At 49.4% G+C, this 15150-nt stretch overlaps 1 protein-coding gene across 5 annotated transcripts in view; it reads left to right on the forward strand.

Moving 5' to 3' along the window:
* Positions 1-15150, forward strand: part of kif6 (kinesin family member 6) — an 848078-nt gene that overhangs the window by 268420 nt on the left and 564508 nt on the right. For all 5 annotated transcript variants that reach the window (XM_072500179.1, XM_072500178.1, XM_072500180.1 and 2 more), the window contains one exon: positions 8760-8846. In XM_072500179.1, the coding sequence (XP_072356280.1) occupies positions 8760-8846 (87 nt within the window). The remainder of the gene's footprint in view (positions 1-8759; positions 8847-15150) is intronic.

Raw genomic sequence — 15150 nt, forward strand, 5'->3', positions numbered from 1 at the left:
CCGGTTCACACTCAGTGGAGATAAAGGGGTTTTGTGTAGCAAACCTCACAGTCCAGGGAAAGGAGTTCAAAAATTTCCGTCTCTACATCCTTCCCCACCTCTGCGCGGCTACACTCCTGGGTTTAGACTTCCAATGTAACCTCCAAAGTCTAACCTTCAAATTTGGCGGCCCAATACCCCCCTTACTGTCTGCGGCCTCGCGACCCTTAAGGCCGACTCGCCTTCCCTGTTTGCGAACCTCAGCCCGGATTGCAAACCCGTCGCCACCAGGAGCAGACGGTACAGTGTCCAGGACCGGATCTTTATTAGGTCAGAGGTCCAAAGGCTACTGATGGAAGGGGTCATTGAAGCCAGTAACAGCCCCTGGAGAGCTCAAGTCGTGGTGGTAAAGACTGGGGAGAAGCATAGGATGGTCATCGACTACAGTCAGACTATCAACATGTTTATGCAGCTGGACGCGTACCCTCTCCCCCGCATATCTGACCTGGTAAACAGGATCGTGCATTATAAGGTCTTCTCCACGGTGGATCTCACGTCCGCCTACCACCAGCTCCCCATCCGCACTAGTGACCGCACATACACTGCCTTCGAGGTAGATGGGCGGCTCTACCAGTTCTTAAGGGTTCCCTTTGGTGTCACCAACGGGGTCTCGGTCTTCCAGCGCGAGATGGACAGAATGGTTGACCGGTACGGTTTATGGACAACATTCCCGTATCTCGATAATGTCACCATCTGCGGCCACGACCAGCAGGACCACGACACCAACCTCCGAAAATTCCTCCAGACCGCAAAAATCCTTAACCTTACATACAACAAGGATACATGCGTGTTTAGCACCGACCGCCTAGCCATCCTCGGCTACAGAGTGCGAAATGGAGTTATAGGCCCCGACCCTGAATGAATGCGCCCCCTTATGGAGTTCCCGCTCCCTCACTGCTCCAAGGTCCTGAAGCGCTGCCTAGGGTTTTTTAGTTGCTAAGCCCAGTGGGCCCGCAGCTATGTGGACAAGGCACGTCCCCTGATCCAATCCACAGCTTTTTCCCTGTGATAGTGGCCCGCTAGGCCTTCAGCCGCATCAAAGCAGACATTGCAAAGGCCACGATGTACGCCATCGATGAGTCCCTCCCCTTCCAGCTCGAGAGCGATGCGTCTGACATAGCTCTGGCGGCCACCCTCAACCAAGCGGGCAGACCAGTGGCCTTCTTCTCACGTACACTCCATGCTTCCGAAATCCGCCACTCCTCAGTCGAAAAGGAGGCCCAGGCCATAGTAGAAGCTGTGCGACATTGGAGGCATTACCTGGCCGGCAGGAGATTCACTCACCTCACTGACCAACAGTCGGTTGCTTTCATGTTTGATAATGCACAGCGGGGCAAGATTTAAAAAATGACAAGATCTTGCGGTGGAGGATCGAACTCTCCACCTACAACTACGAAATCTTGTACCGTCCCTGGAAGCTAAATGAGCCTCCTGACGCCCTGTCCCGCGGCACATGTGCCACCGCACAAGTGGACCGCCTCCGAGCCCTCCACGAGGACCTCTGCCACCCGGGGGTCACTCGCTTTTTCTATTTTGTCAAGACCCGCAACCTGCCCTACTCCATCGAGGAGGACAGGACAGCCACCAGGCACTGCCAAATCTGCGCGGAGTGCAAACCGTACTTCTCCAGGCCAGAGAAAGCGCACCTGATAAAGGCTTCCCGTCCCTTTGAACACCTCAGCATAACTTGAAAGGCCCCCTCCCCTCCACCGACCGCAACACCTACTTCCTGAACGTGATTGATGAGTACTCCCGGTTCCCATTCACCATCCCCTGCCCCGACATGACCGCAACCACCGTCATCAAGGCCCTCCATAGCATCTTTGCATTGTTCGTCTTCCCCGCTTATATACATAGTGATAGGGGGTCCTCCTTTATGAGCGACGAACTGCGTCAATTCCTGCTCAGCAAGGGCATCGCCTCGAGCAGGACGACCAGTTACAACCCCCGGGGTAACGGACAGGTAGAGAGGGAGAACGGAACGATCTGGAAGACCGTCCTACTGGCCCTACGGTCCAGGAATCTCCCAGTCTCCTGCTGGCAGGAAGTCCTCCCGGATGCCCTCCACTCCATCCGGTCACTGCTTTGTACCACCACCAACCAGACACCTCACGAATGTCTCCTTGTCTTCCCCCGGAAATCCTCCTCTGGGACCTCGCTCCCAATCTGGTTGGCAGCACCCCGACCCATCCTGCTCCGAAAACACGTGCGGGCGCACAAGTCGGACCCGTTGGTCGAGAGGGTCCATCTGCTCCATGCTAACCCCCAGTACGCCTACGTGGCGTACCCCGACGGCCGACAAGATACGGTCTCCCTACGAGACCTGGCGCCTGCCGGAACCCCACGCACAACCCAGCCACCAGTCCCACCCTCCCCTCCACCGGGACACCTTACAGGAGGATCGGTCCTTCTGTCGGCCCCGTCTAGGCCCCCCCACCCACCGACGCACCCCGCAGGAGCTCCCTTCCCAGGTCAACCGTTTTCCCCACCAGCGCCGTCTAGGGGTGCCGAAGCTGGAGATCGAAGCCACGCTCCCGGAGTCACAGACGCCCGAGCCTCCACCGGAGTCACCGCCGAAGCTCCGACGATCACAGAGGACGACCAGGGCCCCCGATCAACTGATTGATTCATTATAAATTGTAAACCGTAAACTGATTGCTCCGTTTTAAATTGTAAACTGTAAACTGCAAATTTAAATCATCAATTGTAAATAGCTATCAGAATTCTAAATAGTTAGAAAACACTGTACGGAGGTATTACGGTCCCTCCATAACTAATTCTACCACGTTGCCATGTTTGTAGTATCAGGACACCACCGTCGCCGGACTCTTTTTTAACAGGGGGTGCATGTGGTATTAGAGGTATTACGGTACCTGATAGGCTGTAGCACCAATGGTGGAAACTGTATGCTTTCTATTGGTGAGGATGTATGGTCGCTCCGCCCTGCTAGGCGGGGTATAAGAGCCCATGCCACCCCAGCAGCCTTCATTCTGTACCTGAGCTGCTGGGGGAAACATCTAGCTTATTAAAGCCTTCAGTTGGACTACAATCTCGCTTTAGTGGTCATTGATCATGCATCAATAAATCATGGCTAGTCAGGGGCTGTTTAGCACAGGGCTAAATCGCTGGCTTTGAAAGCAGACCAAGGCAGGCCAGCAGCACGGTTCGATTCCCATAACAGCCGCGCCGGAATGTGGTGACTAAGGGCTTTTCACAGTAATTTCATTTGAAGCCTACTTGTGACAATAAGCGATATTCATTTTTCATATGTCAGGGTAAAGTGTTTGTCCATTTTTAAAATAAACTAATATTTTGTAAAATAACCAGATTTGATGTTGATATATATATTCCTTCCTGTATTCTGGACAGATCAATATTTAGCAAATAATAATTGATTCAGGCAGAGTCAACATGGTTTTGTGAAAGGGAAATTGCGTTTACCTAATTTATTAGGGTTGTTTGAGGACGTAACAAGCAAGATGGATAAAGGGAAATCTGTAGACATAGTTGGCAGGATTCTCTCAGCCCAGGCCGAGCCGGAATCGCTGGGACGAGCGCAAAGTCGCCCCGATGCCAGTCCGCTGATTCTCCGGAGAGCGGAGAATCGGCGCCATTAGCACCGGTGCGGTCGGCACGGCACCGGTCGGGGGCCGCTCTATGGGATGGGCCGAGCGGCCGTACAAAAAAACCCGACTCCCACCGGCGCCGTTCACACCTGGTCTTACCCGGTGGGACCTCGCCGTTAATGGATCCGGGGTGGCCCTGGTGGGGGGGGAGGGGGGTACGACCCCGTTGGGGGCCTCCGCTGTGGCCTGGCCCGCGATCGGGATCTAACGATTAGCGGGCCGGCCTCGCGGGCTGGGGGCTTCTTTTGTTCCCCACCGGCCCCTGTAGCCCTATGCCATGTTGCGTCGGGGCCGGCGCGGAGAAGGGGCCACTGCGCATGCGTGGCAATCTCGCCTGTCCCACTGCGCATGCGCGGGTTGGCGCCGGCCCCACTGCGCCTGCGCAGACCCCCAGCGCCCATCTGACGTGGGTCGCTCCAATGCCGTGCTGTCCCTTGTAGGGGTCAGAATCGCTGCTCCTGAGGCCATGCGTTGACGCCGTTTAAAACGGCGTCAACGCTTAGCCTCAGGATCAGAGAATCCCGCCCAGTGTACTTGGATTTCCAAAAGGCATTTAATAAGATACATAAAAGGTTTCTGCACAAGAATAGAGCACATGGTGTAGGTGGTAACATGTTAACATGGATAGAGGTTTGGTTAGCCAACAGGAAGCAGAGAGTAGGCAAAAATTAGTCTTTTTATTGCGTTGGCATATAACTAGAGGAGTGTCACAGGGGTCAGTTCTTGGGCCTCAACTATTTACAATCTATATCAATGAACAACAAAGAACAAAGAAATATACAGCACAGGAACAGGCCCTTCGACCCTCCAAGCCCGTGCCGACCATGCTGCCCGACTAAACTACAATCTTCTACACTTCCTGGGTCCGTATCCCTCTACAAAGAACAAAGAACAAAGAAATGTACAGCACAGGAACAGGCCCTTCGGCCCTCCAAGCCCGTGCCGACCATACTGCCCGACTAAACTACAATCTTCTACACTTCCTGGGTCCGTATCCTTCTATTCCCATCCTATTCATATATTTGTCAAGATGCCCCTTAAATGTCCCTATCGTCCCTGCCTCCACTACCTCCTCCGGTAGTGAGTTCCAGGCACCCACTACCCTCTGCGTAAAAAACTTGCCTCGTACATCTACTCTAAACTTTGCTCCTCTCACCTTAAACCTATGCCCCCTAGTAATTGACCCCTCTACCCTGGGGAAAAGCCTCTGACTATCCACTCTGTCTATGCCCCTCATAATTTTGTATACCTCTATCAGGTCGCCCCTCAACCTCCTTCGTTCCAGTGAGAACAAACCGAGTTTATTCAATCGCTCCTCATAGCTTATGCCCTCCATACCAGGCAACATTCTGGTAAATCTCTTCTGCACCCTCTCTAAAGCCTCCACATCCTTCTGGTAGTGTGGCGACCAGAATTGAACACTATACTCCAAGTGTGGCCTAACTAAGGTTCTATACAGCTGCAACATGACTTGCCAATTCTTATACTCAATGCCCCGGCCAATGAAGGCAAGCATGCCGTATGCCTTCTTGACTACCTTCTCCACCTGTGTAGCCCCTTTCAGTGATCTGTGGACCTGTACTCCTAGATCTCTTTGACTTTCAATACTCTTGAGGGTTCTACCATTCACTGTATATTCCCTACCTGCATTAGCCCTTCCAAAATGCATTACCTCACATTTGTCCAGGTTAAACTCCATCTGCCATCTCTCCGCCCAAGTCTCCAGACAATCTAAATCCTGCTGTATCCTCAGACAGTCCTCATCGCTATCCGCAATTCCACCAACCTTTGTGTCGTCTGCAAACTTACTAATCAGACCAGTTACATTTTCCTCCAAATCATTTATATATACTACAAAGAGCAAAGGTCCCAGCACTGATCCCTGTGGAACACCACTGGTCACAGCCCTCCAATTAGAAAAGCATCCCTCCATTGCTACCCTCTGCCTTCTATGGCCTAGCCAGTTCTGTATCCACCTTGCCAGTTCACCCCTGATCCCGTGTGACTTCACCTTTTGTACTAGTCTACCATGAGGGACCTTGTCAAAGGCCTTACTGAAGTCCATATAGACAACATCTACTGCCCTACCTGCATCAATCATCTTAGTGACCTCCTCGAAAAACTCTATCAAGTTAGTGAGACACGACCTCCCCTTCACAAAACCGTGCTGCCTCTCACTAATACGTCCATTTGCTTCCAAATGGGAGTAGATCCTGTCTCGAAGAATTCTCTCCAGTAATTTCCCTACCACTGAAGTAAGGCTCACCGGCCTGTAGTTCCCGGGATTATCCCTGCCACCCTTCTTAAACAGAGGAACAACATTGGCTATTCTCCAGTCCTCCGGGACATCCCCTGAAGACAGCGAGGATCCAAAGATTTCTGTCAAGGCCTCAGCAATTTCCTCTCCAGCCTCCTTCAGTATTCTGGGGTAGATCCCATCCGGCCCTGGGGACTTATCTACCTTAATATTTTTTAAGACACCCAACACCTCGTCTTTTTGGATCACAATGTGACCCAGGCTATCTACACCCCCTTCTCCAGACTCAACATCTACCAATTCCTTCTCTTTGGTGAATACTGATGCAAAGTATTCATTTAGTACCTCGCCCATTTCCTCTGGCTCCACACATAGATTCCCTTGCCTATCCTTCAGTGGGCCAACCCTTTCCCTGGCTACCCTCTTGCTTTTTATGTAAGTGTAAAAAGCCTTGGGATTTTCCTTAACCCTATTTGCCAATGACTTTTCATGACCCCTTCTAGCCCTCCTGACTCCCTGCTTAAGTTCCTTCCTACTTTCCTTATATGCCACACAGGCTTCGTCTGTTCCCAGCCTTTTAGCCCTGACAAATGCCTCCTTTTTCTTTTTGACGAGGCCTACAATATCATTCGTCATCCAAGGTTCCCGAAAATTGCCGTATTTGTCTTTCTTCCTCACAGGAACATGCCTGTCCTGTATTCCTATCAACTGACACTTGAAAGCCTCCCACATGTCAGATGTTGATTTGCCCTCAAACATCCGCCCCCAATCTATGCTCTTCAGTTCCCGCCTAATATTGTTATAATTAGCCTTCCCCCAATTTAGCACATTCATCCTCGGACCACTCTTATCCTTGTCCACCAGTACTTTAAAACTTACTGAATTGTGGTCACGCTTACTGAATTGTGGTCACATTGCGCTCTATTCCCATCCTATTCATGTATTTGTCAAGATGCCCCTTAAATGTCACTATCGTCCCTGCTTACACCACCTCCTCCGGTAGCGAGTTCCAGGCACCCACTACCCTCTGCGTAAAAAAACTTGCCTCGTACATCTACTCTAAACCTTGCCCCTCTCACCTTAAACCTATGCCCCCTAGTAATTGACCCCTCTACCCTGGGGAAAAGCCTCTGACTATCCACTCTGTCTATGCCCCTCACAATTTTGTAGACCTCTATCAGGTCTCCCCTCAACCTCCTTCGTTCCAGTGAGAACAAACCGAGTTTATTCAACTGCTCCTCATAGCTAATGCCCTCCATACCAGGCAACATTCTGGTAAATCTCTTCTGCACCCTCTCTAAAGCCTCCACATCCTTCTGGTAGTGTGGCGACCAGAATTGGCCAATGACTTGGATGTCGGGACCGAATGTATAGTAGCTAAGTTTGTGAATGGCACAAAGATAGATAGGAATATAAGTTGTCAAGAGGAGCTAACGTGTCCACAAAGGATATAGATAGGTTACGTAAGTCGGCAAAAATTGACAGATGGCGTATAATGTGGGAAAATGTGAACTTGACCCCTTTGGCAGAGGAATAGTAAAACAGTCCATTAGCAGGCGCCGGAATGTGGCGACTTGGGGCTTTTCACAGTAACTTCATTGAAGCCTACAAGTGACAATAAGCGATTATTGTTATTATTATTATTTAAATAGAGGGAGATTTAAGAATTCCTGAGGCACAGAGGGATCTGGGTGGACTGGTACGTGAATCACGAGAAGGTAGTGTGCAGGTACAGCAAATTATTATAAAACAAATGAAATTCTGGCGTTTATTGCAAGGGGAATAGAATATAAAAATAGTGAGGATTTACTGTAGTTGTACAGGACTTTAGTGAAACCACATCTAGAGAACTGTGTACAGTCATGGTCTCGTTATTTGAAAACAAATATAATTACACTTTAGAAGCAATTAGGGAAGGTTCAATTGACTCATTCTTAGGATGAAAGGTGTATCTTATGAAGAAAGCTTGAGCAGGTTGGACAATACCATTTAAAAGAATGACAGGTGATCTTATTGATCCTGAGGGGACTTGATAGATTGGATACCAGTGTTTCCTCTCATGTTGGAGGCTAGAGCAAGAATAAGAGGTCTCCCTTTAAAATCCTCTCAGAGGTTTGTTAATCTGTGGAATTCTCTTTCCCAAAAAGTAGTGGAGGCTGGGTCCATGAAGTTAATCAACGCTAATTTAGATTTTTGATAGACAAGGGTTATGGAGGGCAGACTGAAAGGTGGAGTTGAGACCACAATCAGATCAGCTGTGATTAGCTCAGTTGGCCGAACAGCTGATTTGTGGTGCAGAGCACGGCCAACAGCATGGGTTCAATTCCCGTACCAGCTGAGGTTATTCATGAAGGTCTCGCTTTCTCAATCTTGCCCTTCACCTGAGCTGTGGTGATCCTCAGGTTAAATCACCACCAGTCGGCTCTCCCCCTCAAAGAGGAAAGCATCCTATGGTCATCTGGGACTGTGGCGACTTTACTATTGGATGGCTTGATGAGCTGAATGGCCCACTGCTCCGAAGTCCAATGTTCCTAGCTAAGGTGTCCACAGGTGATGTTAGAAAGCACTTTCTCACGCAATGGACAGTGGAATTCTAGAACTCGGTCCGCCAAAGCGCTCTGACATCTAGGCCAATTGGAATATTCAAATCATGTTAATAATTCTTTTGTAATGGTATTGAGGATTATGGAACTAAGGCTAATAAATGGAGTTAACATACAAATCACCTGTGTTTTTTGGCATCGAGGGGTTGAATTGTCTAATCCTGTTTATGCGTACCTAATGACTTTGTGGTTTGAGTGATCAATTATTCAAGTATTTTTTTTCCTCTAATGCAGGAATCTATTTCAACATGTAGATTTGCACAGAGAGTTGCACTTATCAAGAATGAAGCTATTCTAAATGAAGAAATTGATCCTAGATTGGTAAGTAAATTTTGATATAGGCTTTTTAAGATGTTTATTTATTTTTTAACAGAGAGATAGTAACATCTCAAAGTAAGTTTTCCAATTCCATGTTCCCACTGTGAAATGTACTTGCGGACAGTTTTTTAAATTATAAGTTTAGAGTGCCCAGTTCTTTTTTTCCAATTAAGGGGCAATTTAACATGGCCAATCCACTACCCTGCACATCTTTGGGTTGTTGAGATGAGACCCAAGCAAACATGGGGAGAATGTGCAAATTGCACACGTACAGTGACCTGGGGCTGGGATCAAACCAGGCTCCTCAGCGCCATGGGGCAGCAGTGCTAACCACTATGTCACCATGCTGCCTTAAATTTTGCTAAGTTTACTGATGGAGGACAAGTTAGCAGTACCATGGCTTTGTTTGAGTCTATCAATGAGTTTGTGGAAGAGATCAAAAACTGGACTGAATGTATGGAAAGGTTGAAACACTTTTTCTTGGAAATAGACAATGCTAGAAAGCGTTCAATTCTCCTGCATGTGTGTGGGCCGAATACTTACAAGCTAGTTAGAACTTCAGCTACACCACGGAATCCGAGGAACATTTAATTTGCGGATTTAGTTACACTCACTCAGAATCACTACAATCCTACGCCCCCATTAATTGTGCAACGTTACAAATTCCATAGTCATTTTTGGAAGACGAGCCAGCGTGCAGCTAACGTCGTTGTTGAATTATACCAGCTGTCTGAACATTGCGAGTTTGGGGCAGTTTTGGAAGACATGCTTCAGCACAGACGAGTGAATGGCATTAACCAAGACAACATTCAGCGGCATTTGCTGGGAGAAGTCACACTTACTGTTAGGAAGATATTTCTCGAGGCATGGAAATGGCTACCAATAATGCAAAGATATTCAGAAGATCAATGGCGGCACACAAGCAGGTAGGTGCGCTCCATCAAGTAGAAGAAGAAACACAGCAAAAAGATGAAGACAGTGGAGTGTTTTAGGTGTGGAGGGTATGCGAATCACTAAGCTTATGGACACTGTTTGTCACCAGTGCAACAAGAAGGGCATTTAATGAAGAAGTGTCACGCTAAGAGAAAATTGAAGGCTGGGCAGGGAATTTCAAATGCAAGAAAGTCTCAGTCGATGGTGCATCGCTTAGAAACCTCAGACCAGGCAGAGAGGCACCATTGTAACATGTTTAATATGTTACAGTGTAGGTTGATGGACACCAGCCCTCACTTATGGACGTACACCGGTGAGAATATACCATTGCTTCGAGCTTAAGGGGGAAGATCTTGCATGGCTCCTGGTGGTAAACAGGCAAGGGCCTCCACTGCTAGGGTGTGACTGGCTCATGAAAATTCAGTTGAACTGGGATGAGATAAAGCACACAAAAGTGACAGAGGATGCCATTCAGAAATATCCTGAGGTTTTCAAAGTTCAGCTGGGTAAGTTGTAGGACACTGCAGTTAAATTGTTCGTAGATCCTCCGGCTACTCCTCGCTTTTTCAAACCAAGGATATTTTCCACACGATGAAAGTCAAAGTGGAGGAGGGATTGGAGTGGCTGCAAAGACTAGGAATCATTCAGCCCATTCAATTTTCACGTTGCTAAGCTTCAATCGTTCCTGTTCTTAAATGTGATGGTTCTGTGAACATATGTGGGGATTACAAACTTATCATTAATCAGGTTTCCAAGCTGGATGCTCATCTGTTGACAAGGGTAAAAGATCAGGGGTGAAATTCTCCCTAATCGGCGCGACGTCCGCCGACCGGCGCCAAAAATGGCGCAAATCAGTCCGGCATCGCGCCGCCCCAAAGGTGCGGAATCCTCCGCATCTTGGGGGGGCCGAGCCCTAACCTTGAGGGGCTAGGCCTGCGCCGGACTGATTTCCGCCCCGCCAGCTGGCGCGGAAATGACATTGCTGGGCAGCGCATCGCGGGAGCGTTAGCGGCCGCTCACGGCATCCCCGCGCATGTGCAGTGGAGGGAGTCTCTTCCGCCTCCGCCATGGTGGAGACCATGGCGAAGGCAGAAGGGAAAGAGTGCCCCCACGGCACAGGTCCGCCCGTGGATCGGTGGGCCCCAATCGCGGGCCAGGCCACCGTGGAGGCACCCCCCGGGGCCAGATCGCCCCGCGCCCCCCCCAGGACCCCGGAGCCTACCCGCGCCGCCTTGTCCCGCTGGTAAGAGAGGTGGTTTAATCCACGCCAGCGGGACAGGCATTCCAGCAGCGGGACTTCGGCCCATCCAGGCCGGAGAATCGCTGGGGGGGGCCCTCCAACCGGCGCGGCGCGATTCCTGCACCCGCTGAATCTCCGGTGCTGGAGAATTCGGCAACCGGCGGGGACGGGATTCACGCCAGCCCCTGGCGATTCTCCGACCCGGCGGGGGGTCGGAGAATCTCACCCTGATTTCAATCCTTGCAGGAGGCAAGCGTTTTCAATATAATACATGAGCCAGGCATATCAACTCTTGCTAGGGGAAGATTTGAAGCAGTACGTGACCATCATGATAGCACAGTGATCAGCATTGTTGCTTCACAGCGCCAGAGTCCCAGGTTCGATTCCCGGCTTGGGTAACTGACTGTGTGGAGTCGGCACATTTTCCCCGTGTCGCGTGGGTTTCCTCCGGATGCTCCGGTTTCCCCCCACAAGTTCCGAAAGATGTGCTGTTAGGTGAATTGGACATTCTGAATTCTCCCTCTGTGTACTTGAACGGGCGCTGGAATGTGGCGACTAGGGGCTTTTCACAGTAACTTCATTGTAGTGTTAATGTAAGCCTACTTGTGACAATAAAGATTATTATTATCAACACACAAAGGGTTGTTCAAGGATAATCGTTCAGTTTTTGGCGTATTTCCCAGTTTGGTGACCTTCCAAAGGATGGTGGATAACCTGTACAAGGCAAATTCTCATGTTGCAGTCTATTTCGATAACATTTTAATTTTGGGTAAGGCTGAGGAGGAGCACCTCAGCAACTTGGATCGAGTTTTAAAAAGATTTTCAGAGGTGGGACTGCATCTAAAGTGGAGCAAGTGCATTGTCCCGAATGTAGCATGAGGTATCTGGGCCACAGAATCACTGCACAGGACTTATCTCCCATGGAAGGGAAAGTTTGAGCGATTTAAGGAAGTTGTGGAGCCCAGGAATGTGGCTGAGCTCACGTCATTTGTAGGTTTTATAATCTATTATGGAAAGTTTTTGCCAAACCTGTCTACGGTGTTGGATCCGCTGTACATACCTCTGCCCAAAGAAACCAAATGGAAGTGGGAGTCTGCACAGAAGAAGGCTTTCAAAGATGTGAAAGCGCTGCTGCAATCGACTAATCCGTTCATCCATTTTGACCCAGACAGGGAACTTATTCTGTCATGCGATGCCTCGCCCCACGGTGTGGGGTAGTACTTTATTGTGTAATGGAGGACGGATCTGAAACATCTTTTTGCATCTAGAACACTGACAAAGGCTGAAAAGAGGTATTAACACTTGGACAAAGAAGTCTAGTTATCGTTTTTGCGGTAAAAGGATTCCAACAGTACCTCTATGGTCGTTCGTTCACCATAAGTACTGACCATAAGTGATTGATGAGCCTTTTCAGCGAGTCAAATGTATTCCTCCCATGATGGCCTCAGCAAGATACAGTGTTGGGCGTTTACATTGTCAGTGTATTAGTGCAGCATCGCGTACAGGGCAGGGAAGGACAATGCTAACGTGGACGCATTGTCTCCCGTTACCGGTTTTGCCAAGCCAGATATTGTGTCCTACTGGGATTATTTTCTTACTGGAGAGACTTGCCCAATATCCAGCGAGTACTAAATAAATTAGGCAGTGAACAAACAGAGTTGCTGGGCTAGATTCTCCACAGCCCCGTGCCGAAATCGCGTTTGGCTCGTGGGCGGAGAATCTACTTTTACACTCGAATCGGGCCCGGCGCCGCTCCCGCGATTCTTCGGTCAACGCTCACGTGTGATTTACGCGGAGCAGTTGGGGGGCCATTGCCAGAGGCCCTCCCAGCGATGCTCCGGTTCCGATCGGCCGAATTCCCGATGCTGTGGTTCTAACCACGTCTAGCCAGTCGGGACACATGTGGGGCAGCTGCGGACTCAGTCCACGGCCACCCTGGTGTGGGGGGGGAGGGAGATCACGTACCGGGAGTGGGGGGGGGCCTTATGGGCGGCCGGGGTGGCAATCAGGCGGGTTAGATCGAGCAGCGCGGGACCTTCTTTGTTGGTCCAGATCCGCCGGCTAAGTCGACCATCGCGTTCGGCTCGGCCACTGCAGGCCGCCACCATGCACATGCACGGACTTGCAACCGTAAGTGCGGGGACCCGTATCCGCAGCCAGAGCTGCGTGAAGTACTCCGGGGCCCTGCCAGCCCCCTGCAGGTAGGAGAATCGCTGTAAATTTCTTGACAGAAAGTCTGGCATGAAACGCCAGCGTTTGTACTCCGAAGTGGGGACATAGCCCCATTTTAGGAGAATCCAGCACCCTATTCTGTCGCAAGTTAAAAGATATCTTTAAAAAAAAAAATTTAGAGTACCCAATTCATTTTTCTATTTAAGGGACAATTTAGCATGGCCAATCCACCTACCCTGCACATCTTTTGGGTTGTGGGGACGAAACCCACGCAAACTCCACACGGACAGTGACCCAGAGCCGAGATCAAACCTGGGACCTCGGCGCCGTGAGGTTGCAGTGCTCCGCACTGCGCCACCATGCTTCCCAAGTTAGAAGATTTCTGATGCAAGGATGGCCACCTAACATAGAAGATGGTGGGTTGAAGCATCATGTGAGGTGCAAAGGCGTGTAACGTGTGCAGGATGTTTGCATACTGTGGGGGTCGAGAATGGTCATGCTACCCCCTGGTCGTTTGTAAATAATGGGTGAAATTCACTAGGCTCATCCAGGTGCCTCTCGAATGAAAAGTCTAGCTAGGTTGTATGTTTTGTGGCCAAATATGGACCAGGATTTGGAGAACAAAGTGACATCCTGTTCTGCATGCCAATCCAACCGGAAGATGACACTCCTGGCACTATTACATTGTTGGGAGAGGCCTGATTGCCCTTGGTTAAGACTGCATGTGGTTTTGGAGGTCCTTTCATGGAGCACATGTTTTTAGTCATTGTGAATGCACATTGTAAGTGGTAAGAAGCAACATTATAGCTCCCAGTACCATAGTGCAGTTACACCAAGTCTTTGCAACTCAGGGGTTACCGGACTCTCTCTTTTCTGATAATGGCGCAACATTTACAAGCGGGTTTCTCCAAGCATTTCATCCAGTTTCAAATGGTTTGACAGATCGAGTTGTTCAGACATTGAAAGAAGGATTGAAGAGGATGGTAGGTAATACTTTAGGGACCAAGCTCTCGAGTTTCTTATTTCAATATCACCACAGCATAAACAACTATGGGACTTTCACCAGCTGAATTATTGATGGGTAGAAGACCGAAGTCTCATCTGGATCTGCTACATCCAGATACCAAAGCAAAAGTGGGAAGGAGGCAAGAAAAGCAGAAGGTAAGACATGATTATCATGCAAAGGTGAGACGTTTAATCTCAGGAATGTTGGCAGTAACCAACGTTGACTCGCTGGAGTTATTCTTAACCGGAGTGGTCCATTATATTTGGTAGTGAAATTGAACAATGGAAGAGTTGTTTGCAGGCACTAAGATCACATTCGTCTACGCCATGACTCTGAGACAGGAAAAGTTCCAGAAAACATAATAGAAAGAAATGCTGCAGTGAAAATTCAGCAAGAAGTGGTTCCCGTTGTACCAGGACTTCCAGTTGGCTCTACTTCAGGAGAGGGGCACTCATGCAGAGATACTCAACCTACTCTTGTGCCCACAAGTTCAGTTGAACTAAGTCGAGCATCACCAGAGTTGACGGAGTCACGAGAGGCACTGAGAAGATTGCTGTAAAGTCACAAAGTTCCTGAAAGACTGACATATAATTAAGGCATTCATTTAATTGTATTTCTGTCTTTAAGGGGAATTAGAGTGGCATGTTGGCACAGTTCAATTCTGGCCTTGGGTGACAGTGTAGAGTTTGCACATTCTCTCCGTATCTGCGTGGGTTTCCTCCGGATGCTCTGGCTTCCTCTTTCAGTCCAAAGATGTGCGGGTTAGGTGGATTGGCCATGCTAAATTGCCCCTTCGTGTCCAAAGATGTGCAGATTAGGTGGGGTTACAGAGATAGGGTGGGCGAGTGAGCCTAGATAGGGTGCCCTTGGTAGGGTTGGTGCAGGCTCAATGGGCCGAATGGCTTCCTTCTGCACTGTACGGATTTTATGGATTAAAATTTAAGGGGGGAGGGAGA

The sequence above is a fragment of the Scyliorhinus torazame genome, chromosome 4, assembly GCF_047496885.1.
Source record: "Scyliorhinus torazame isolate Kashiwa2021f chromosome 4, sScyTor2.1, whole genome shotgun sequence".
NCBI lineage: Eukaryota > Metazoa > Chordata > Chondrichthyes > Carcharhiniformes > Scyliorhinidae > Scyliorhinus > Scyliorhinus torazame.